The sequence below is a fragment of the Echiichthys vipera genome (assembly GCF_963691815.1).
Source record: "Echiichthys vipera genome assembly, chromosome: X".
Classification (NCBI taxonomy): domain Eukaryota; kingdom Metazoa; phylum Chordata; class Actinopteri; order Perciformes; family Trachinidae; genus Echiichthys; species Echiichthys vipera.
This window is the reverse complement of record NC_139825.1, coordinates 10777536-10801189: the sequence shown is the minus strand read 5'-3', so window position 1 is coordinate 10801189 and position 23654 is coordinate 10777536. Positions and strand designations below refer to the sequence as shown.

Here is a 23654-nt window from a genome sequence, read left to right as displayed (position 1 = left end):
CTGGCGCACACGTACGCGCGCGCACACACACACACTAGGAAAATGGTGTCAAAGGAACAGAAGTCATATAAAGGGAATTTCATCGATACCAAGAACTTTTGAGAGCAGACCCATCACAAGCCGAAGACAGTTTTAATTATTTCATACATTTTAATGGTAATATTTACTGACACCTGTTAAATAATTCTTCTTGCTCCTACGGAGATATGAAGGATCACTGTACAGTAAGCTTTCCACAGTATTTCTTACAGTATTTACATCCTCCATCTCTGCTGCCCGCACACTGATGCATCTCCTCTATCAGTGGATGATTACATTTACAAAGTCACATCTGCAATCTGAACGCTGGGTCCATCTACACAGCACTCAAAGCATTTACAAAAGTTAAATATCAGCATAAAAAGGGGAAAAAAATGTTATCTATACAGTGTTTCTTCAAATTAAGTCAATACATTCACACACAAAAATAGTTAATCTCAAATGAACTGCAATGCAAACCCTCTGAAGCTAACCATTTTGGTCTGATTAGAAAATAAAATAAAAGATGTTAAATGTCAGTCACTCAATAAATAAATTCTGTTTAAAACAGCTTTGTTATATAAGGCCTAACATAAAGAAATTCAAACAGTGTGGGAAACAAAAACAGATCAAACTGTACTCAGACTGTTTTCAATCACTTCATTGAATGTCTACACCAACATCTCCTTTGTTTTTTTTCACCTTACCCAGTGTGTAATAGTAATATCATAAAAATCTGTTTTGCGGTTAGTAATGTAAATGACAATTATAAGAAAAAATTGAAAATTATTCTTTTAGCATTTATACATCTCATTGTTTTCATTCTATAATGAAAACATGTCAATGTCAAACTTGATTGTAAGTGCAGTCAACAGTGCAAACCTTCAGCTAATTTTTTGATACTCAAAACGGAGTACGAAGAGGGATCTGTCATAGGTCTCATATCTCACTGAAGTGCATAGGAATACTTGAATGAGAAATAATTCATAACTTTAGATTCAGTTTGACAAAGCGATCCTAACCTATATTAGCTATGGTTATATATGCTTGATGCTTTTCTGCCTGGTATTAAGTCACTCTTTAAAGACATGTCAATCACCCTCTTTGAGATGTTTAACATGAATGTGTTAAAGAAGTGACAATCTCCTTTAAGGAATAACTTCAATAATGCATAAGGAATGATGTGCATTTGTGATACTTTTTTTGGGGGAAAGCCAGGAGGACACACAACAGTGAACTATTTCAGTAACAGAAGATGGTTTTGGTGCTGAGCTTTTTGATGCCATACAACACAGTGATTAAGGTGACCAAATGAGCCAAACGGCTGCTAAAATATTTGCACGACTTTTTAAGAACCTTAATTCTGTGCGAAAGTGTTTTTCAGTTCAACACTACATTTAGCTCCAGTCTTTAGCCTCACTGACTTTAGTGCTAAGGAACCTAAAGGAAATTGTCGAAATCCCAGACTAGGTCAACAGATGAGCTGCACTCAGGGCCAGTGTTCTCTATGAAGTGAATGGAGAAATTCATTCAGTGCAAATGCCCTTTTTATTGAGGCTGAATTTCTACCAGGCTATGAGGATTGTGTGTTAAAGCAGCAAGATCACTAATTTGGCCTTTTTCTACAAATCTACTAAGATTACTCTACTAATAGTGCCCTAAAATAAGGACCTCTTGTTTATGCTTACATGAAAAATGCACTACTGATGTGAGTGATTTGAGCAAGACTATTTAAGAGCAAGACGTAGCTTTTTGCTCCCAAATCTGTCATCATGAGCCTGAAAGCCCTAAAAATGAGTTCTAATTCCCATTGAGTAGGCTCTGATGATCACGTCTGAGGATATGAACCACTGACACACTTCAAATATAAATGTTCTGCGTTCTGATAACAGTCTCAGGTTAGCTGTCCTGAATGAAAACCATTAATATCAGTTAGTGTCGCTTCTTCTGCTTTGAAGGGCAGCTACTCACTTGATAAATTATTAAGCCTATCAGTTACATGAGACATGTAGAAGGGGACAAAGGTCAGGGCTCAATGTCTCCCCCTGTTGGGCATGTGAGGAGCTGGATATCCTGGAGAGCGTGTGGGATGTGAGAGGACACATCTCTTTCAAAACAGTTTCAGAATGTTCATGAATGTGTTGTGTTTATCATTTCAGTCTGATCAGATCAGTGATGGGGAGGATGAGTGAATCCTGTGCTTGCTTGTGTTCACCATGAACACTCAAACGATGACTGGCCAGAATGAGAAAAAAATACAAGAAGAAATGAATGAGTAAAGACCATATCAAATATATGAAAGGCCTACTGTGCTTGTTAACGGGGCACTCTGCTGATTTGACGGATGCAGATCAGTTTACTGGCCGTGGTTAGGACCACTCAGTCTGTGAAAACAGTTGTATAATGTCTTCTGTGGCTCTGGAGAAGCTTTGTCATGTCACGAAAATATAAAGCACTCAAGTAGATCTGAACCAATTTAGTCGATTGACAAGAAAACTATTTGCATAATTTTCCAAGCAAAAATCTCGGGAAAAAAGCCTATCAAGCTTGTCCAATGTGTGGCTTTTCGTTATCATAAATAATTGTAAACTGACTATGTATGGGAACAAAACAAAAGACATCTGAAGAGGTGAATTTGGTCAGTGGGAAGTTCTGATGAGCACTTTTTTAGTTTTCTTTTCATGTCATAGATTAAACAATTGATTGAAAAAATAATCTGCAGAAGTCATTTTAGCATGGGTTTGGAAAATACACATTTTCCCCATGCTAGGGACTACAAGACAGGATATCTTAGCCTCTACTGCTTCACTTTTAACCCAAAAAGCATTTTGTCCATCACCACCGCTGTAAAAGAGACGTCCACAGAACTGAACACCTCCAACTGCAAATAAAGTGAATTATGACTCTTTCTATAAGAAATTTTTAATCCAGGATTTATTTGTAAAACTTGAGCTAAGAAAAACGATTTAAAAACCTATGACAGGGCGGCCGGTGTCACAGTAGTTAGAGCAGTCGCCCCATGTAAAGAGGCTGAAGGTGCTCGAGGCAGCGTCCATGGGTTTGACTCCAACCTGCGGTCCTTTGCTGGACTTTCAGAATTTTGACTTTTACAGATAGTGTGTGTCGGCCACTGTTTCTTTTCTTAAATGACTGCATATTTCTAAAAGATGCCATGCTTTTCCGTCCAGTAAAGGGTGATCTCATGAACAAAGCCACAGATAACCCATGGATGCCTCTTTTTTGAAAGCTAGATTCTGGGATGAGTGAATCAGTGTGGGGTTGAGAGCAGTCATGAATGTGGAACAGGTGCTACCGCTTCCATCTCGACAGATATGAAAGTAAACGGTGGAGGGAGATCAAAGATAGAGGGAGCAGGCACAGAAGAGCATAAAAGACGTGACGAAAGGTTGGAGGGTGGAGGGGTTTGGAGGGTAGATCTTGACAGCGGGGGTGACGGGGGTTGTGATTTTCCAAGAGGACTGGAACGTTTAAATGGAAAGTTTAACGGAGCGATTCGCTGTAACCATAAAAGTCAAGAAGGTGGAAAAGGGTTTGAGGGCAGAAATACACACAGAGTTCAGAGTGACGTTAATACAGGTCCCCTCTTTTACCCAACATCTACCTCCCCTCCTGCTTCATATCATTTCCATATTCAACACGAAGCAACCAAACTGAAGAGTTGTTTCACCGATGGGTTAAATAATACAAAAGCCTTCACATAAATAAATAAATGCACATTTAGCTACTCTCTGTCACCCATTGCTATAACACAATAGTGATGTAATCTACAGTCATTCCATGAATCACTTTTCCATTTGCTGCTTCACACACTAGAGTCCACTAGCACACAGACAGGTTTGTTTTACATCTTTAGCTGCAGTTTGCCTGGAATAACCAAAAGAGGAACCGAAAGAAGCTTAAACTGCAACACCAGAAAAATCAGAGGAAAGAGGACATGGTACCGCCCACAGTGATGCACAGGTGAACTCTGGGAAGTGCAGTGCAGAAATACTGCAGCTATGAGCACATGGCATCAAAGATGGAGAAAAAAGGGACATGATCGTACAAATCAGAGCTTGAAGTGTTCAAATATCCGCCAACAGGAGGAGGAATGTTCTCACCGCACATACCACATGCAAAATCTGAGGAATACCAGGTGAGATGCCCCTGTAGTCAGTTTCTAACTATCAAGATGCATTGACAGAAAGCTTTAGATACAGTGCCCAGATAGAGGACAAACTGTCTGTCGATGTCAGCATCAACAGTCTTGCCATTATTTTAACCTTCATTACCAGCATTGTGGAACATGTTGGCGCTATGACAGACATAAAGCAGATCTGTGATCTCTATCGTGAACTCAGACTGCTGTGCTCACTACGCCTTGTTCAGTTGCCCAAAGAGGGAAAGCAAGAAAATTTAAGAACACAAACACACACTCACACACTTACACACACAGAACTCATGGAGTGTTATAATTCTTGTGACGTGGAGCTTAGTTGGAGCAATGAAAGAGTAATTGCGCTTGTTGCAGAAAGGGATGCCGGGTTGACCGAGCAGTGGTCCATCAACAGCTGGCTCAGAGAGAAGAGTTGCCACCCTACAGGTAGTTCCAGCATAAACGCTGTTACATCCTCCCGTCTTCTCGACGCAGTCTGTCTTTCTCTGTCTCCTCTCATTCTGGGATCTGCAGGGCCATCACTGCAGGTTTGGTCTCAAAGTACTGGTTGAAACGTAGCACAGCGTAGCTGCAAACAGGAAGAGCAAAAAGTTGATGATGGCATGAAGGAAGTATCTGTAAGGGAATATAAACTAGAATGAGCAAACATTTTAGGATTGGGCGCTATGACGATATATACTGTGTGATCCACTGGTGAAGATTTGGTAATACCGTTTCAACTGAAGAGCTATTCTGGACTGGATTCTTGCATGATCTTGTGTGATAATTTTGAATCCAGCTGCCTCGCAAGGTAACACGATTTGGGCAATCATGGGAGGAGAGTGAAGTTGAAATATAGAGCCGGAGGAGGCATCCTTGATCCATGTAACACTTTAAATTATTGTTCTCAGGAACCCTCAAAGCCTGCACTTTGAAAGAATTTGAGTTTTACTGTTTTGAGTCTTTTGTTTAATAGCTGTTTGTTATAAAAGTATGAAGATGAAGAACAGTAGGGTTATTAAACCATTTCTTAATAACAATGACTGTATCGCGATATATACCATTACTGTGACATCAAATATATATACTATGGTTAATTTTGACCCTATCGCCCTACCCTGCAACTATTGTGGATTTTTTTTTAAAGTTTTCAAAAGAGGATAAAATACATATGTATATTAATTTAAAGTTGATACAAAACATATTGTTCCCTTATGTATAGGACCATCACTGAATAGTTTGACGCTTGCCAAGTGACTAAAGGACTTTTTTACATATGTATTGTAGCTCATATACTGTAAGTGAATGAACTCCAAACCGAGACATATTCAATGCACAGCATTTTTTTCAAGCTAAATGCTTCAAGAGTGCAATTAATAACTGTGAACCACGATAACAGTAGTGATGAACAATTAACCAGGAACTAAGTCATATCACATATATGTCTGTGCTTCACTGGCTTTAGATGGCGGAAACCATATAATGATTAATTAAAATAAATCATAAATAAAATGTAGACGACACGTATGGAAAAAAAAATTAGAAATGAGAATCGCAGTCTCGCGGTGAACGGTAATTATTTATTTATTTATTTATTTTTCCAAATGAAAGCAGTTAATCATTTTAAATAAGGACAGTATGGCTATAAATAGTAACATTTGTCTTATATAATTACTATAAGTACATCTCTGTATAACATTGTATCCTTATTAACATTAAAGAAAACAAAAAAAGAAATATAGATAAACTTACAACAAAGTATAACTCTTTATTATCATTGTTTTTTAGTCTGTAAGATTTGAAGTGCATCGATTTGCCTGAAATAATAAAAAAAATGATTTACACTTTAAACATTTTTGACTCACTTGAACCATTTGATACTGAGAAATAAAATTAAATAAACTCAATAAATAATAATTCAAATACTAATATAATAAATCAATTTAAATAATAATTCAAATAATAATTAAAATTATTTAAATTATGCTCATATTGTTCGCCCCAACCCCCCGTCCCACCCCGAGCCATCGCACCACTATTTGAGAAGGGCTAGTCTAATGTGTAAAGTAGGAAACGCCTTCACCCTTGCATTGCTTTTCTCTCAGGGAGGTGGAGTGAATGGGTTGCCTCACACAGCTCTACATCTTTACATGCTCAGACTTACCCAAGGAAGTCAAAGTCGATGGAGGAGTATTTGGCCTGGATGAGCGCCCAGAAGCCCCAAAAGAAGTGAGAGGCCTTGAGTGGGACAAATCAGATATCAGATGAGGTAAAGTAAAGTGAAACACTGTACATGTGTGTGTGTAAGAGACAGTGTGCGTTCAACATATTACTCCTCACCAGAGCAAACTTGTTGACCTGTACATAGAGCGTCTCCAGCTCTCGCGGGCTGACCTCCTCTGTTTTCTTGGTGAAGAGCTTGTATGCCTGCAGGTACACTTGGAGCCAGTCCATCTGCATCTCCCGACTGGGGTACAGCCCATAGTCCAGCTCCGCCATTCCTGAACACACACACACACACGGACGGACAAACAGTTGTATAAGAAGCCACACTGTATGGATATAACATCAACTCTAACAAAGAAAATCACGCTGTGGTTTGACAAACCTGCAAATTCATTGAAGTGGTTGCCGATGTCAAAGGCCTGGTAGTTGTAGCTGGAGTATTCATAGTCTATGAAGCGAACATGACCTGAGAGACGACAAGAGTCAAATGTTAATGTAATGTTAAGTCTATAATGGTGATGCTCTAAAACCTTCAGTGTCTTTGACATCAACAGTTTGGTAGACTGGACTGTAACGTGGTCCAAACAGTTGCTCCTCTATTGGACAGAATATCCAAATAAAACTTGCAAATACTTTATGGTCTCAGAAAAGATAAACACCAATTTTATGAAACATTAGGTTTTCTGGTTTTGCTTTCATGCTTCTAATATTTTAGAAGGCGGAAAACAATATGAGCAGTTGACAAGGCAGTGAATAAAGGAGGCTGGCCTAGGTGAGAGAGAGAGAGAGAGAGAAAGAGAGAGAGAGAGAGAGAGAGAGAGAGAGAGAGAGAGAGAGAGAGAGAGAGAGAGAGAGAGAGAGAGAGAGAGAGAGAGAGAGAGAGAGATGATGTGCTGTCCTTGTTACACAGACTATCAGCGATGATATATGGTCATAAGAAGTTATGGATTTTGAAAGTTATCATCTTTTAAATATTATTTATAACTCCGTAAAATTTGTGCTTGTGTTGAATTCAATTAAATTGTGGTCTTTGTTCACTTCCTATATTTGGGTGAAGTGTAGCGGACTCTTCGAACATCCACTTGAAAGCATTCGGAAGTTGTTTGGTCTGTACCAAAAGTTAAAATGAGCTTTTCACACCAAAACGCTGCAGGGTTCGTTTAAATGGATTGCTCAGGTGTGAAAACATCCTCAGGCTTGGCAGAGGATGGCAACCAGACCATTATACAGATGTACAGATACATTATTTAGGTAAAAGGTACAGTGTTTCCACTGATATCGGTTTGCAGGCAGCCAAAGCAAAACATTTGATAAAAAAAAACATCAACAAAAAACCCAAAACATTTTGTGATCAATCAACTGATCCACTTCCTCAATGCATACATTGTTGTTGTTGTTGCTGTGCAAAGTGTTTATTATTCCAGTCACGAAGCCCAAAGTAGAAAGAGGTCTGTGTTTAGTTCGTTAGTCTGGTTTATAGTAACATTGCCCCAACAGGAAACACTAAGTTGCCTACCCTCTTTGCTGTTGTGGATGATATTCTTGCAGAGCAGGTCATTGTGGCAGAGCACCACAGGGGAGCCCAGAGTGGAGAGATGCTCCTTCATCCACACCATCTCCTTCTCCAGCACCGCCTTGCTGGGAACCTTCTGCTGGATTCTGGACAGGGAGCACAGAGACAGGGAGGGAAATGGAGAGGGTCAGCTTTTTCTCAATCACTGTTGGAGAGAAAAAGCTGACCTCACAAGCGTGGTAAAGAAAGGTGATAGAAACACTTTTATTTGTTGTTACTGACCAAAAACACAGAGCTTTTAATAGTTTCCGGTTGATCACAAAGTAGGAACATATTGAAACCAACTGAGAGCAACGTGCATGAACAGCACACAGGCTCAGTGAAGCTGTGGTCTGCTGGCTCCTGGGATCACAGTTGCAGAGAAACAAGCTCTCAGGGGACACTCACACTATGTCACTATGGCCACACTACTACATCTCCATTGCAAATGACTTCACATAGATCTGATTGTTAGTATTTGATTTGTGATTTATTCCATCACTGTATGTACAAACATGTATGTATTCAAATATTTGCTCTTTTCCATCTCTGTGCATGGCACACAAGCCTACTGAACGTTCAGACATCTGACCTGTGTTCTGACCACCTCATATCACTACCGCTTCAGTCTGTGTCAGTCTGAAAGTGGTTTTATTGGTTAGTGGAGATGGGTTTAAGTCGCCAAGTTACTGTCTCAGCCAACCAGAGTCTTAGGCTTATGTGACTTAATCCACAGTCCGCCTTATGGCAGGAGATGAGAGGGAGGCTGCATAATTCGCTGCATAGCACGCATGCACGCACGCACACACGCACACACGCACAAAATACAACACACTGTTGATCTATAGGAGGTGGCCAGGTTTTTTTTGTCTTCTGTACTGAAATTATTCTGTATCCAACTGGAATATAACACGTCACACAGATCTCTGCCAATTCTTTGACAAAGTGTTAACATCTGGGTATTTCTACGGACTGCTTCAGACCACAGGGAAATAAGCATCTGCTGCCAAGGACCAGGACACTACAGCTGTCTGTGTAACCAAGGAAGGGAGTAAAGTGACCTGATACACTGAGATGAGCAAACATCTGCTGGCCCACTGCATGCCTCAGACTCCCTAATCCAGTCGGCTATTATTGTTACAGTTATATAAGCCATGCTGGACTCTATCTAACAGCCATCACAACAAAGATATCAAGTGTGACTGGGCAGCTGGCCAAGTTATGAAACGGTCTACCTTTGTTGGCTCCACAGGTCCCGAGCCACCTTCCTTTTCTCTTCCCCAGAGATGAAAATGTATTAGGGGTGTGAATCTGGGCACCTACAGAGTTTTTATAAAACAATCACGAATGCATCTTGATGCATTAAACTTCTTGATTTCTATGTGTGTTATTTTTCCTCACTGTACAACTGCTACTTGCTGCTTTCATGATGATGATTAAAACTGATAAAGTGACTTCCATTATCTTAATTAATACAGTAGTAACAAATGGATGAGTCAACTAAAAGGTTACATTTATAACATAGTTCTCTGTATTGCAAAGAACCAGCAAGAAAAGAACCTAATGTGCTGTGTCTCTCCAAGGATTTTTTTGAAGAGTGAGTGTTTTATTTTATATCTCGCTCATTCGCTGACACAAGTGAGGTTGTGTGAGATACTTATCCATAGATGGGTTGGCACACCCCCATTTTAGAGAAGCAGGCAGGAGGACAGACGTGGAAGCTAAGAAATACAATGTAGTGGACAGGGGCAGAAGCTTAACAGAATTTAGACACCCAAAAAAGGCCCACCTTAAAAAAAATAGTATCAGTTTAAATGTATGCTATATTTACAATATTTCCACAGCTCTACCCTGCTGTTAGACAGACTTTTGTAAATTTACATAGGGGGAGAACAGAAGCTCTCTATGCTCTCGTCATAGCTACTAGAGTCCAATGACAAAAATTGCTGCCTCTATCTGTTAGTTTGTTTGCCAGTATTGATAGTTTCCAACCCTTGAAAACACCAAAGTCGCACAATAACACAAACAAACTTATCGATTGAGGCAGGTAGACCAGCAACTCCTGTCTTCTGTAAGATAAAATGACTTGTGTCAGTGGAGTCTGGTGGCTTTGAGCATAGAACATTTTCAGTAAACTTCAACAGGGCTGTCAAGGTAAAGCTGTGATAAATATAGCGTACACTTGTACATTAACTGATTTTTTCAGGTGGGCCTTTAACCACATACAGAATGTATCTTATCTGATAACTTCAGTTACTAGTTACCAATTAACATTTTTGCTTCCCACCGATATACACTCATTGGAGGATGTGGAGGCGGTGGAGGATTACAAGTACCTGGGTGTTACCATCAAGAAAAGACTGGACTGGAGATCTAACACTGAAGCTGTTTATGAGAAGGGGATGAGCAGACTTTACTTCCTGAGGAAGCTGAGATCCTTCAACGTGTGCAGCAAGATGTTGGAGATCTTTTATCAGTCTGTGGTGGTCAGTGTACTTTTCTTTGCTGTGGTTTGTTGGGGAAGCAGCATTGGAGCCAGCGACACCAACAGACTCAACAAACTGATCAGGAAGGCTGGCTCTGTGATTGGCTGCAAACAGGACACTCTGGAGGCTGTGGTGGAGAGGAGGACACTGAAAAAACTGTTATCCATCATGGATAATACTCTCCACCCTCTCCAACTCACACTGGTCAGACAGCGGAGCACCTTCTCCAGAAGGCTGCTTCATCTTCGCTGTGGTAGCAACAGATACAGGAAATCTTTCCTGCCACAATCCATCACTGTATATAATAACTCTCTCACATCTGCCTGACAGAGAACTCTGCTCTCTCTACTGTTTTGTTTCTATATATTATTATTGTTTATTTTTTATAGCACACTGTGCACTGTATATATACACTATGTATATATTGGATTCTATGTTTGTCATGTACAAAGTTTTTATTTGCTGACCCACTACTACTGTTACAAAATAATTTCCCAGTCTGGGATCATTAAAGTTCATTTATTTCTGTTAAACACTTCTATGTCAACCTTCAGTTTTTTTCAAAGGAGAAAGAAACATTGCGGGGGTGATTTAACCATGGATTTAACCAGACAGAAACGATTGCAAGAACAACAGGCGCAGAGCCAACTGTTATGGAGATGAGCAATGCAGAAATAGTGGAAGCAGAGCGTTGTGGCCGTGCGCCTACAGGAAGCATGTGTAGCAAGTCTCCAAGTGTGCCGGTATTTGTTGCGCTGAGATGCAAGGGAGGACAGCAGTCAACATCGTCCACTATGGCAGGAATTACTTTATCACATATGCTTCTACTCAAAGGGAGAGTTAATATTTCCTTGCGGGCCAGATCTGTTTTTGTTTTGCCTGCATGTATTGTGTGGTTACGTCAGAGCTGCTCTGCCGGTAAGACGGTAGAGTAAAAATCCATACCCTAGCAGAAATCCTACTGTCTCTACCGTCTCTACCGTCCACCCCTACTATCTCTTGAACCTCTGCAGTATCCTCTTACTTCCTGACTCCACTGTAATCAAGACATCTATACTGTATACATCATGTGTTAGACAATTACCTCTGCTACCTAGAAAATTAATTAAGGCTAATATTTAACATCCTGATGCAAACATTTAAGGACCCATTCCAGACTTGTTTTAAAGTATGTAACAACTATTCTACTCTAAAAAAAACAACAAAAAAACTCAAGAGATGGGATTGGAATCACCTGTACTGTTTCTCCCTCTTTGGGATTTTCTCATGCCCACGCTCATGCTAGGTTGAGACTCTTCGGTGACTACATTCTACCAACTTCTAGGAGGTTGAGAAGCAGGCCTGTGGTAAAAGAGAAGCGTGCAAACCTAGATGACTAAAACACATCAGAGAGAATTAGCCATAGGCCTACATGTATGAGCTTGTCGGGGCTCTGACTTCGCGCTGAATAGATGATGGCCCAGTCGGCAAACTTCAGTGTTGTGATTTTTTTTATTGACACCAAAACCAAAGAAAAATATCCACAGGTGGCAAAGCAAAAGTAGCAGGAATATTTACAACAGGACAGAGAGAAAAAATATCTACAATGGAATTTCACAGCAGCGATTATGACCCACATGCCTCTCAGCCGAATGCCCCCCTCAAGTGAGCTGAGCTTCCTTTAAATACCACCTTGGTCCCTCCCCCGGGCAAACCAATTATCACAGCACAGGGGTTTCCACAAAAACAGGGAAACAGAATACCCAAACACAAAAACCCCATTAACTTTCACCTCAGTATGTGGCACTAACAACCCTCCATATGGCTGTGCCATTGTTCAGACAAAACACCTCAATTCTCCATACATTCATCATAATTCATAATATTAGTATAGTCCGCGGTCAGCACCCTCGTCGACCTACGGTGGGCAAACAGAGTTCAGGGAAATGGGCGAAAGTTTGTGTCACTGCTGGACCGTGAGATGCGGTCTGTGAGAAGACAGTTTGGATGGAGCTCGGCTCCGCCGGAACAATGAGAGAGAGATAGCGCGCCAGTCAGGGAGTGACGGGCGTTCAAAGGCGCTCCGTCACATTATCCCTTTCCTCCCTGAGGTTGACGATGTGCGACAACCTGGAGAGATAATCAGCTACAACATTGTTCTTGCCAGCTCGATGTCGGATCTGGAACTGGTACGGCTGGAGATAGAGGTACCAGCGGGTGAGACAACTGTTGTGGTCTTTCATTGAGTTAATCCATGTGTTACGCCCCCTGATGGCTCGGAGTAGGACGCAACATAAGGGCAACAGGTTTGGGCAAGTGAGGGTGCAGTCACACAAAATCCAGGACAAAAGGTGAATTCAATATAAAGTGTTTATTTACAAAAAGGCAACACATAGATCAACAAGGACTGTCAGTGGCACCAAATAAAAGAACATAACAAAACCCACTCCCCCATTGACAGGTGCTTTGCACCCAAAAAGTACAGTGGGTGGTGCTCACTCTAACCTAGGGCATTAACAACAGGTAAACCTACGTGTATGAAATATGTAAACCCCGGGGTATCTTACCTATCCTTGTTGACCCTGTGCGCACAACAAAAGAATTAACAAAGACAAAGACAAAACTAAAGTAGGCTGCTAACAACTAAACATAGTTTAGTTGTTAAGGTTTAAACAAATGTGTACTAACTAAAGACAATACAATAAACCAACAAAGGAGCCAAGCACTCACAATCACTCACAAGCACTCGCAACCACTAGTAAACACTAGCAAAATACACTCCAAAAAACAAGCCAACAGCGCTCAACCAAAGCTCTGTCACAGCTCAAACCAAAGCACTCCCCCCTGACAAACAAACACAGGACTATTTAAAGGGGAATGGTTGATGGGAGATCTGGAACAGGTGTGGTGATTTGGTGATTGGGACCAGGTGTGGTGATTTGGTGATTGGGACCAGGTGTGCACATCTGAGAATTTGGAGAATGAAAACAGGAGGAGGAGACAGAACAACAACACAAACATACTACACAAAACAGTACACTATACATGTAGGCCTATAACATGTATAACATAAATGACATACAGAACACTGTACGTAACACATGTCAGAGCCTGATGATCAGTCTCTAAGTCAAACACCTCAAGCGCTCCAGGGCCCATTTGATGGCCAGGTCCTCCTTCTCCACAGTGGAGTACCTGGTCTCCCGTGGCAGCGCTTGCGGCTCAGGTACAGCACCGGTCGCTCGTCACCAGGCTCACCTTGGGCCAGGACTGTCCTGAGTCCCACAGCTGAGACTGGAGAAGAGCACAAACAGGCCTTGAGAGCTTGGAATGCCGCCTCGCAGCCGTTGTTCCAGATGACCGGGTTTCTCTGGTCCTTCGCCGTCAGAGCTATCAGCGGAGCTGCGATGGTGGCGAACTGTGGGACGAACCTCCTGTACCAGCCGGCCAAGCCCAAGAAGGACCTGACCTCCTTTGTGCGAGGGCAGCTATGAATGGTCTCAACCTTGTCCACCTGCGGTCGGACCTCCCCTCGTCCAAGCCGTTACCCCAGGTATTTTGCCTCCTCCCTGGCCCACTGACACTTGGCTGGATTCAGCGTCAGGCCTGCCTGCTGGATCTGGCCCAGGACTCGCTCCAGATGACACAGGTGCTGCTCCCAGGTGGTACTGCAGATAACCACGTCATCATGGTAGGCAGCACTGCAGTCCTCACACCCCCGCAGAACACAGTCCATCAGACTCTGGAAAATGGCCGGTGCCCCATGTAGGCCAAAGGGCATCACCGTTAACTGGAACCATGTGCTCGACAAGGTCAGTCTTCCCCGGGTTGGCTGCGAAGAGCTTGGAGACCCGCTGGAGCACCTGGCACAGCTGGCTGGACTGGACAGCTGAGAGATGGCCAAGAGCAGGTTCAGCAGACTGGGTGAGGTCGGTGAGGGTAGACTCGTCCTTCCCTTCAGTGCCCACCGCCGTCACAATCAGGGACGCCACATGAACCCAAACTGGAGCCTCCTTCCACTCCTTCAGCAGGTTGACGTGGTAGATCTGTTTTGCCCTTTTCTTGTCTGGTTGATGGATCTCGTAGGTCACAGGGCCCATCTTCCTGAGGATGGTGTACTGGCCCAGCCATTTAACGAGCAGCTTGCTGTTGGAGGATGGCAGGAGGAGTAGGACCTTCTGGCCGGGCTGGTACTCTCTGTGCCTGGCCTGTCGGACATACCATGCCTTCTGGGTCTGCTGGGCCTCGCGAAGATTGACTTTGGCCTTGTCCCAGTACTTTGCCAACCAGTCCCTCATCTCCAACACAAACTGGACCACACCACGATCACTGACGCCAGTTGCGGGAGCCTCCCAGACCTTCAGCAGCAGGTCCAACGGTCCCTGTACCTCCCAGCCGTACAGAAGCTCAAACGGGGAGAACCCCGTGGACGCTTGGGGAACCTCCCGGTAGGCGAACAGCAAGAAGAGCAACCACTGGTCCCAGTCTCTCTCAGTGTTGTCTGCAGCATCTTCTTCAGGGTTTGATTGAAGCGTTCAACCAGACCATTCGTCTGAGGGTGGTATGGGGTGGTCTTGATCGCGGAAATCCCCAACTGTTGGTGGAAGAGCTGCAGGAGTCTGGAGGTGAAGTTGGTCCCCTGGTTGGTAATGATCTCGTCCGGAACACCAACCCTGGAAAACAGCTGGACAAGACAACACAGCACAGCAGGAGCGGTGACGGTGCGCAAGGGAAAAGCCTCCGGAAACCGTGTGGCGAAATCACAGAGCACCAGAATGTACTGGTTCCCTCCACTGTTCTTCACCAATGTGCCAACAATGTCCATGGCTATATGTCTAAATGGAGTGGAGATCACAGGCAGGGGTTTGAGGTAGGCGCGGTCGGACTGGCGGACATAGCAAGTTCTCTGGCAGGTGGGACAGGCGCCAACCCGCTCTTGCCAGGGCGAGAGTGATCACATGACCGGACAAACCCTTTCCCAGGTCACTGTCTTTGAGACCGGCCTCCAGCAACACGTCCAGTAGCACAGGTAAGTCCCAACCCAGGATAGCCGCAACGGGTAACCTTTCGACCACCCCCACAGATAGCAGGTAAGGTTGCTCATCCACCACCACCGTGACGGTGGTGCTGTCCCCATGCACACACAAAATGTCTTCCTGTCTGCTATAATCCACAATGCCCATTGGCACCAACTCCCTTCAGACCAGTGTCAGGAAGCTCCCCGAGTCAACCGATAATGGTAATGTCTTTAAAACCCTGTTGCCCTCTCCGAGCACTTGCAACCTCAGCCCAAAGAAGCATTGTGCCCTGCCTGCTGGCAGTAAAAACAGATGAGCTCCTGACCGGGGCTGCGCTGGTGAGGTGCGGGCCGGTGTTCTCCAGGCGGATGCTGGCTGGCTCTGGTTGCTGGCCTGGGCTGCGACGGAACGTGACGACTGGGACCACCCTGGTAGGCAGTCAGGCCTCCCCTCCGGGCGTTGAGGTACTGCAGCGCTAGCTTCCCTGCAGCTAGCCCATCCGTCGGCTCGTGCTCCTTCACCCAGGTGCGGCTGTCTGCCGGGAAGACACGCAGCAGCTGCTCCAAAATGACCTGCACACCGATCTGCTCCTTTGTATGTTGCTCTGGCCGAATCCATGGATGGTAGAGACCCTTTAAGCAGTGGTAAGTCTCTGTTGGGTTCTCTCCCGGTAGAACTGCCAGGGACCAGAACTGCTGGCGATAGGTCTCCAGGGAGACGTCAAACTTGGTCAGGAGCGCTGCCTTCAGGTCCGGGTACCAGTGAGCCCTGTCCTCGTCCATTGCTGTGTATGCCTCGAGCGCCTTCCCCGTGAGCAGAGGCACCAGGCAACACGGCCACTCCCCATCTGGCCAACCCCACATTCTGGCAATACGCTCGAAGTGGAGCAGGTCATTTCCAATGTCCTCTCCAGCTACGTACTGTGGGATCTTGGGGTCGCCAAAGGGTCTGCTCTCCGGCCTAGGAGGTTCTGACCTGCTGCTACGCGGCGCAGCGGGTGTAGGCAAGTACATTCTAAGGCTCATCAGCGACACAGATAGTGATGGGGCCCTGGGTGGTGCTTGGATAGGGGCGTCCAGCCTCAGCTCTGCCACTGCCTGACCCAGTTGCGGGGCTGGCCACGCAGCCCAGAGTCCCCTTAGCTCTGCCAGAAACCCCTCCTCTCTTTTCTGCTGTCCCTCCAGGAAGGTCCGCATGACCGCCACCAGCTCCTCTCCTGCACTTGGAGCTCCAGGGCCGGCCTGCAGGACTGGAGCTGCAGCACCTCCTCCGCCCTCCTCGTCTGTGGACCAGGCTCCCTCCTCGACATCTTCTTCATGAGCTGGTTCCTGCTTTTGTGAGCGCAATCCAGTACTACTTCCTGTGTAACGGATGCATGCTCCTCATCAACTGGCCATCCCACTTCTGACACCAAATGTCGGGGTTCGGACTTCGCGATGGATAGATGATGGCCCAGTCGGCAAACTTCAGTGTGGTGATTTTTTTTATCGACACCAAAACCAAAGAAAAATATCCACAGGTGGCAAAGCAAAAGTAGCAGGAATATTTACAACAGGACAGAGAGATAAAATATTTACAACAGGACAGAGAGAAAAAATATTTACAACAGATTTCACAGCAACGATTAGGTCCCACATGCCTCTCAGCCGATTGCCCCCCTCAAGTGAGCTGAGCTTCCTTTAAATACCACCTTGGTCCCTCCCCCGGGCAAACCAATTATCACAGCACAGGGGTTTCCACACATAAACAGGGAAACAGAATACCCAAACACAAAAATCCCATTAACTTTCACTTCAGTATGTGGCACTAACAACCCTCCATATGGCTGTGCCATTATTCACACAAAACACCTCAATTCTCCATACGTTCATCATAAATTGTAATATTAGTATAGTCCGCAGTCAGCTGACCCATTGAAGCGCGGCAACCAGCGCTATTTATATCATGATCCGGAACGGCCTCAGTTCGGCCCGTGAACCCGAGACAGACCTCTGCAGCAATAGCAGGTGAGCGTCTGTGTATGTATGTGTGTGTGTGTGTGTGTGTGCGTATGTGTATGTGTGTTGCGTAGGCGCCGAGGGTGCACCCTCGACCTACGGTGGCCAATGAGAGTTCAGGGAAATTTGCGAAAGTTTGTCACTGGTGGACCGTGAGGTGCGGTCTGTGAGAAGACAGTTTGGACGGAGCTTGGCTCCGCCGGAACAATGAGCTGCGCAACGTGCGCTCCCAGCACCGTCACTCTCTGAGAGAGAGAGCGCGTTGGTCACTCCATGACCGGCGTTCAAAGGCGCTCCGTCACAGAGCTTCAAACAGGAGGCAGCAGGGCAGCGAAGCCTCTTGTAAGGATTGATATGGCAGGCGCGACTACGGGGGAATTGCTGGGTCTATGTAAATCATAAATAAGTCATACAGTGTGGTCTATACCTAGTCTGTAAAGTGTCCTGAGATAACTTTTGTTATGATTTGGCACTATAAATAAAATTGAATTGAATTGAATTGACTCGTGGAGCCCCACAGGAGGATAGATGGACACAGAGCCCGGGGGCTAACGTTAGTGATCTGCAGCTAAGTTATATCTTTGGCGTCCTGACCCAGACTCAGATGAGGAGTCTGTTGTCATTAAAATGGTGGACTAGCAGACGTATCAGACTGGTAAGTGTATTTAGCATCTTTTATTAGTTTCTGTTGTTTGTTAGCTTGTTAGCTTCTAACTGTCAGTGGCTCACAGCTATGATGGCAGTGTGTTTTGTGGGATTGGTGATTGGTTTATAGATTAGTAATGTTCCAACTAAAGCTGCCCAAGACACGTTTGAATGTCAGATTGCAGAGAAGTGCACAGACATCTTGCTCTTTTGATAGAAACAAGTCACTGTAGTCAATGTCCGACACTTTAGGGGACACAAACAGCAGAAAAACACTTTTTTGAGTGCAAGGGGACTTTAATAAAACTACTTCACTTAGTGCTCAGGGCAAATTGACTCTTTCCTCATAATTTGTGTTACAAGCAAATTAGGTTGTGCTTCAGGAGCTATTTGCATCATTATCAGTGTGTGTGTGTGTGTGTGTGTGTGTGTGTGTGTGTGTGTGTGCACTAATGATGAGCCAGATCTCACCTAACGTTAGATGCTTGGTCTGTGAACTCAGTGGCCACAAGGGAGAAGTATTTTCGCATCTTAATCCAGAGGTTGGGTTTGGGGATGCAGCCATTATGTGCATGGATGGCATGGATACGAGCCATCTCCCTGGCTATCAGTCTGAGAGGAGAGATAAATAAGGTTATCACTATGAATAGATATCAACATGAGCCAGTACACTATTGATTCTCCTGAACTGTAGTAGTCTCCAGTTATAAACAAGTTCAGAGTTCCTGGAAAGGGTCAACTGAATACATCCTGTAGCACACACTGAGCTGATGTAGACATTGTGTGCCAGATTAAGTATTACTGTTGAGCATATTACCAGAATTGCTGTAGTAAAAAAGTGACATGAGCATCTGCTTCCAAACCTCTCTTTGGAATTGGTCATTGTTCATTTGTTTTAGCTATATCGATTATTTGCATGTAACTCACATGTTTTTACTTCATTTGCCTCTTTCCTGTGTGGCAATGAGGCATTTCTGCATTGTAAAATAGTTTGTGTCTATATGTACAATGTAGAAACATGAGCAGGAATCTGAGCAAAATAGTAGAATGCTACTTGGTAAATTGTTATAATTCTATCATCTCTGAGTCAGTAAAAATCCTGAGAGGTCCCATGACTCTACTATGTCCTGACCTGAGTAAGGAAGGATCCCTGACATCCTGCGTCCCAAGTGCATCGCCCTGCATGAACTCATAGCAGATGCCATTCTGAAAGGTGCAGTAGAGGCGAGGGGCACAACCATTAGCATGTAGCACCTTGAGGAGGGAGGCAAAAACACAGAATCAGAAGAATTAGATGGGAGAAACTATTCTGAAGCAATAAGAATTCACAGGAGAGCACAATCAATTTGACTCATTTGGTTTTACACTACCTGAAAGCTTTTGAGCTCATTGTCTCTGTCCACAATCAGCTCTGTCTTATTCCCGTATACTCGGACCAGGACCACATCCTCAGGACTGTCCTCCACGTAGCAGCCCACTAGCTTGTTGGTAGTTCCATCAGTGAAGAGCTGAAGGAGGAAGAAAATAAATCATATAACCTGTATGACTGCACAGCGTTCATGTAATTCCCAAATAAAATCTTGAAATTGAGTGTTGTTCACAGCTATCAGTGGTCTTTAGGTCAGGACCAACATACAGACACCAGGCAGTATGATGAATAAGATTTATTCAAGATTTATTCATCGCAGTAAGATTTATTCATCATACTGCTGCATTCTCAACTGAATCACTGTCACGCGTGCCTCCAGACCACAGATAATTGCAATAATGTCAAGGAGAGTTTTAGTCTTTAGGATGCATGTTTTTCAAAATGTAAATCTTATTTAACATTTAAATACAAATATATTAAGTATAAACTGATGTAGGACTATGCGGTAGAACCATATACATTATCACAACTATAAAAATGCCTACCCTACATATTTTTCTATATCATTTCTCTCACAATGTCAGAAAACCAGTTAACCGGCTATATTAACATAATTTGGACAACTCTCATGTTCTAATTATTGCACTCTGTCCATTTTGCACTAAAGTTCTTAATAAAATGAGAAAATACTGAGTGCTCTTCAATTGTCATGTATTGAATTCACAAAGGTTTGATATGAAGTTCGATGCTAAAAAACATTTTTACTAGAGCAAGGTGGTCTATGACTGAGTGGGGATGATGATGATGATCATATGATGTGACAGTCATCAAGATTGACAAGACTATGACAAGACATGCCAAATAAATATGAAAAAAGAAATCTCTCAGTAAACTGGATGTAGAGCTTTTGCTGAAACTGATGTTTGTAAGCTGATGAGTTTTAATAGATACTATTCAGATAGTGCTTGTGGTACAAATTATTTGCTATACTTTACAATATAAACCAGAGATGTTCCGACACAATATTTTCCTTCCCAACACCGATTCGGATCCAGGTAACAATCTACCAGTAATGGAACAACTGTGATATAATGCTTGTTAAAGTGGTGATTGCACATAATACTTTGAGAACTGTAAAAGTGTTTCAGAAAATGGGTTTAAGCAGGTGAGGAAAAGATAAATCTGGATGGTGACATTTACTATTTGCTTGTCTAGAATTAATAATGGGTCACATACTGTATATTACAGATTTAAATTAATTTGATTAGGCTTTGTCCGATATAATTCCATATTTGTCCTTTACTCTACCCTGTTAACTGCTCAATAACTTTATATAAAGGCAATACAGATGTAGAACATTCATGCTAGGACGAAATCCTACAGGTGTCCTGGACAAGGTTAAGGATGTGGGCGAGTCTAGACATCCAATCGCTTTACGACAGCCGCCAGGCTGGTTTTGGTGTTGCATCAATGAGTCGACGAGTCAAACACCTCTTCTGAAATGAAGCGTAAGCTAAAAGCCTTCTGTGACTAAAACTAGGCCTTAAATATCTGAGTGACAACATCACTCCAGTGGAAACCAGTGGCTAGTCCATCACATTGCAGCAAACACAATAACAACATACACACTGCCTGCATCTCCCCCGGCCCAGGCGCTCACTCACGCATATCTGGCATTCCACACGTGGCTGACCACAAAGATGGGCACGCAGGCATCCCTGTTATGACCGTACATACACAAGCATACACGCCTTTGCTACCACATGACTGATCCCTTCTACCCACCACACAATAAACCGCTAAGAGCGGCGATCAGTACATCGACAGACAGCGATAAGCTTGGACCCAGACAGAGGTAAACATTCAGCCATATACTGTCTGACGCGTGATTTTTTCCCCATGAATGTGTCTACGTTCTGTGGTCTGACCGCACAGCCTCTGAAGTGGCCCTTCTTTGGCAGAGATGAATCATTCTGTCTTCAGCATTAGAAAGTTGTAAGAGGAGACTGTTGATGTTGGCACGGCCTACGGTTTTCTGGAACTCAGTGTGCAGTGCATGTGTGTGCGTCTGTGTGTGATGTTTTGAAATGGACAGTGTGTATTTACCATACGGGTCTTCCTGTCCAGGTGGCAGGGATAATCATTTGTTTCTGTCAACAGTGCTGCCCTGCTGCTCTCCACCACATTTGGCGCTTCCCGTTCCCATCAAAACACTGGTCCCACTGCTGTGAACATCCTCCCAAAGTAATACAAATAACACTTTTTTACTGTAGTGGGTTCCTTAGACTTTACTTTGTCACCAAGGATTTTCCAGATATTCTCTATGGGGTTTTGATCTGGACTCTGGGCTGGCCATTTCATTGTTTCAATATTCTTAGCTTCAAGGAACTGCTTCACCTGTTTTGCAGTGGAGGTATTGTATGTTGCCGAATGAGGTTTATATAAACATTTGCATTCATCCTGCCATATAGCTGTACAGAGGCCCAACCCCTTCTGCAGAAAACATCCCCAAAGCATGACACTTCCTCCTCCAAATTTAACTGACTTCTTTAAACATTTTGGGAAAGAATACACTCAGATGGAAGCTGAGCTGGAGTAAAGGGAAAGTAATATATAGTGTGACAAATTACTTTTCTCATTGAGTCATAAGTAAAGTGATATTACTTTTGAAATTACTAAGTAACTAAGTTATGACTAATTTATTACATATTTAGAGTAAGGAGCCCAACAAAGCTTGGCATGCTTTTGCATATTCCGAACGTTGACTGTAGTGTACCGTTACACAGTCACCCCTACATATTATGCTCATTTTCAGTTCATACTTGTATTTTAGGTTTCTGCTAAAACATGTTTACTTACTGTAATGTTCAAAAAACACTTTATTTTTCTCATACTATCCGTCTGAATATACTTGTTTTCACCCTATGTCTGAAACAGCACTTTCTACCTATACATAGTACAGATGTGCCATCACAACGAACATCTGCCTCTGTGGATTTAGCATTTTCATACTTTCACAGTATTTATATAGAAACTTCTTTTCATTAAAACGAGACATGGAACTCTCACTTGTTACAATATGGGACCTCTAATGTTTCTATTAGTACCATTTGATTACATTGGATTAAAAACATCTGACAAGAGAGAAACGAGACATGATAAAGAAGCAAGGCTGAATAAAAGCAACCAGGCTGAGTTCAACCAGCTGTGTAACAGTCTACATAAGGTGATTCTGCTTCATCATATTTCTCAACCAAACTGACCACGACGCCACCACTAGCTGATCCGTGACTTGAGATTCACGCTACATTTGCTACTACTTCATGTGGTGAACTTTGGAAAAATAAAGCTGTGTGTAACAGGAACATAGCTGATAGAAAGCTGATAGTTCTGATATTTACCCGCTGGTCTGAGGGATAGTTTACACACTGACGTCAGTCTGCTAGCTTACTTAGTTCAAACATATACAGTCTGGCTTAGCTTACGTCTCCATATACTTTACTGACGTTACCAAGGCTGCAACAGAATTTATAAAACAAAGTGTTTTCATTCATAAATCATGAAAACAGTGTAAATGGAGTTTTCTCGTTAGTCAATAAGCCGTAACCTAGCCAGTAGATACTTTTCCATGGCCTCCTCCTCTTCCTGGTGGTGCTTGCTGATGCTATAGAGCTGTCACTCTCACCTAGCATACTAGCGGTTAACATTACCTTGGTCTTGATGTGGCTCGTGTCCCACGCCGGTCTCAGCTCTTTAATGAGCTTCATCGCCCCCTCCGTCACGTTGTGTTCGTCCACGAAAATGGGAATTTTTCTAATGACCGGCGACCCGACGGGCACATGTATCTGCGTCTCCATCCTGTGTGTGTATAACGTTAATCTCCCGAGTCCTTCACAGATATTTCTAGAAACCGCAGCATACAAGTGTCGCTTAGTATATAATGAGCTAAATGTTGCTGTGTGTTAATAGATGAACGCAGTTTTGCTTGAGAGGTTTATATTGCCGAGTAGCTGTTGCAGTAATGGTGAGTTGAAAGCAGCGAAGATGAAAACTGCCGGGTATGGATGCTCGTCGCCCGTTTTCTTGGGAGCAGTCAGCTAGGCAGCCAACTGAACCATTTCCTCCTACTTAGCTCCGCCCGCCCGGGATCATCCGATTGTACCGCGGTTTGAGACGCACCACAGACGGACACGCCCATTATCTCCGAG

At 43.6% G+C, this 23654-nt stretch overlaps 1 protein-coding gene across 1 annotated transcript; it reads right to left on the bottom strand.

The window, feature by feature from the left end:
* Positions 1-4690: 4690 nt before the first annotated feature.
* On the bottom strand, positions 4691-23303 carry etnk2 (ethanolamine kinase 2; the record flags this gene model as incomplete). Its single annotated transcript, XM_083938667.1, has 9 exons — positions 4691-4763; positions 6339-6412; positions 6515-6675; positions 6783-6866; positions 7917-8059; positions 18549-18689; positions 19210-19331; positions 19448-19585; positions 23157-23303. 9 exons carry the CDS (start codon positions 23301-23303, stop codon positions 4691-4693), a joined length of 1083 nt encoding a protein of 360 aa, XP_083794793.1.
* Positions 23304-23654: the final 351 nt, after the last annotated feature.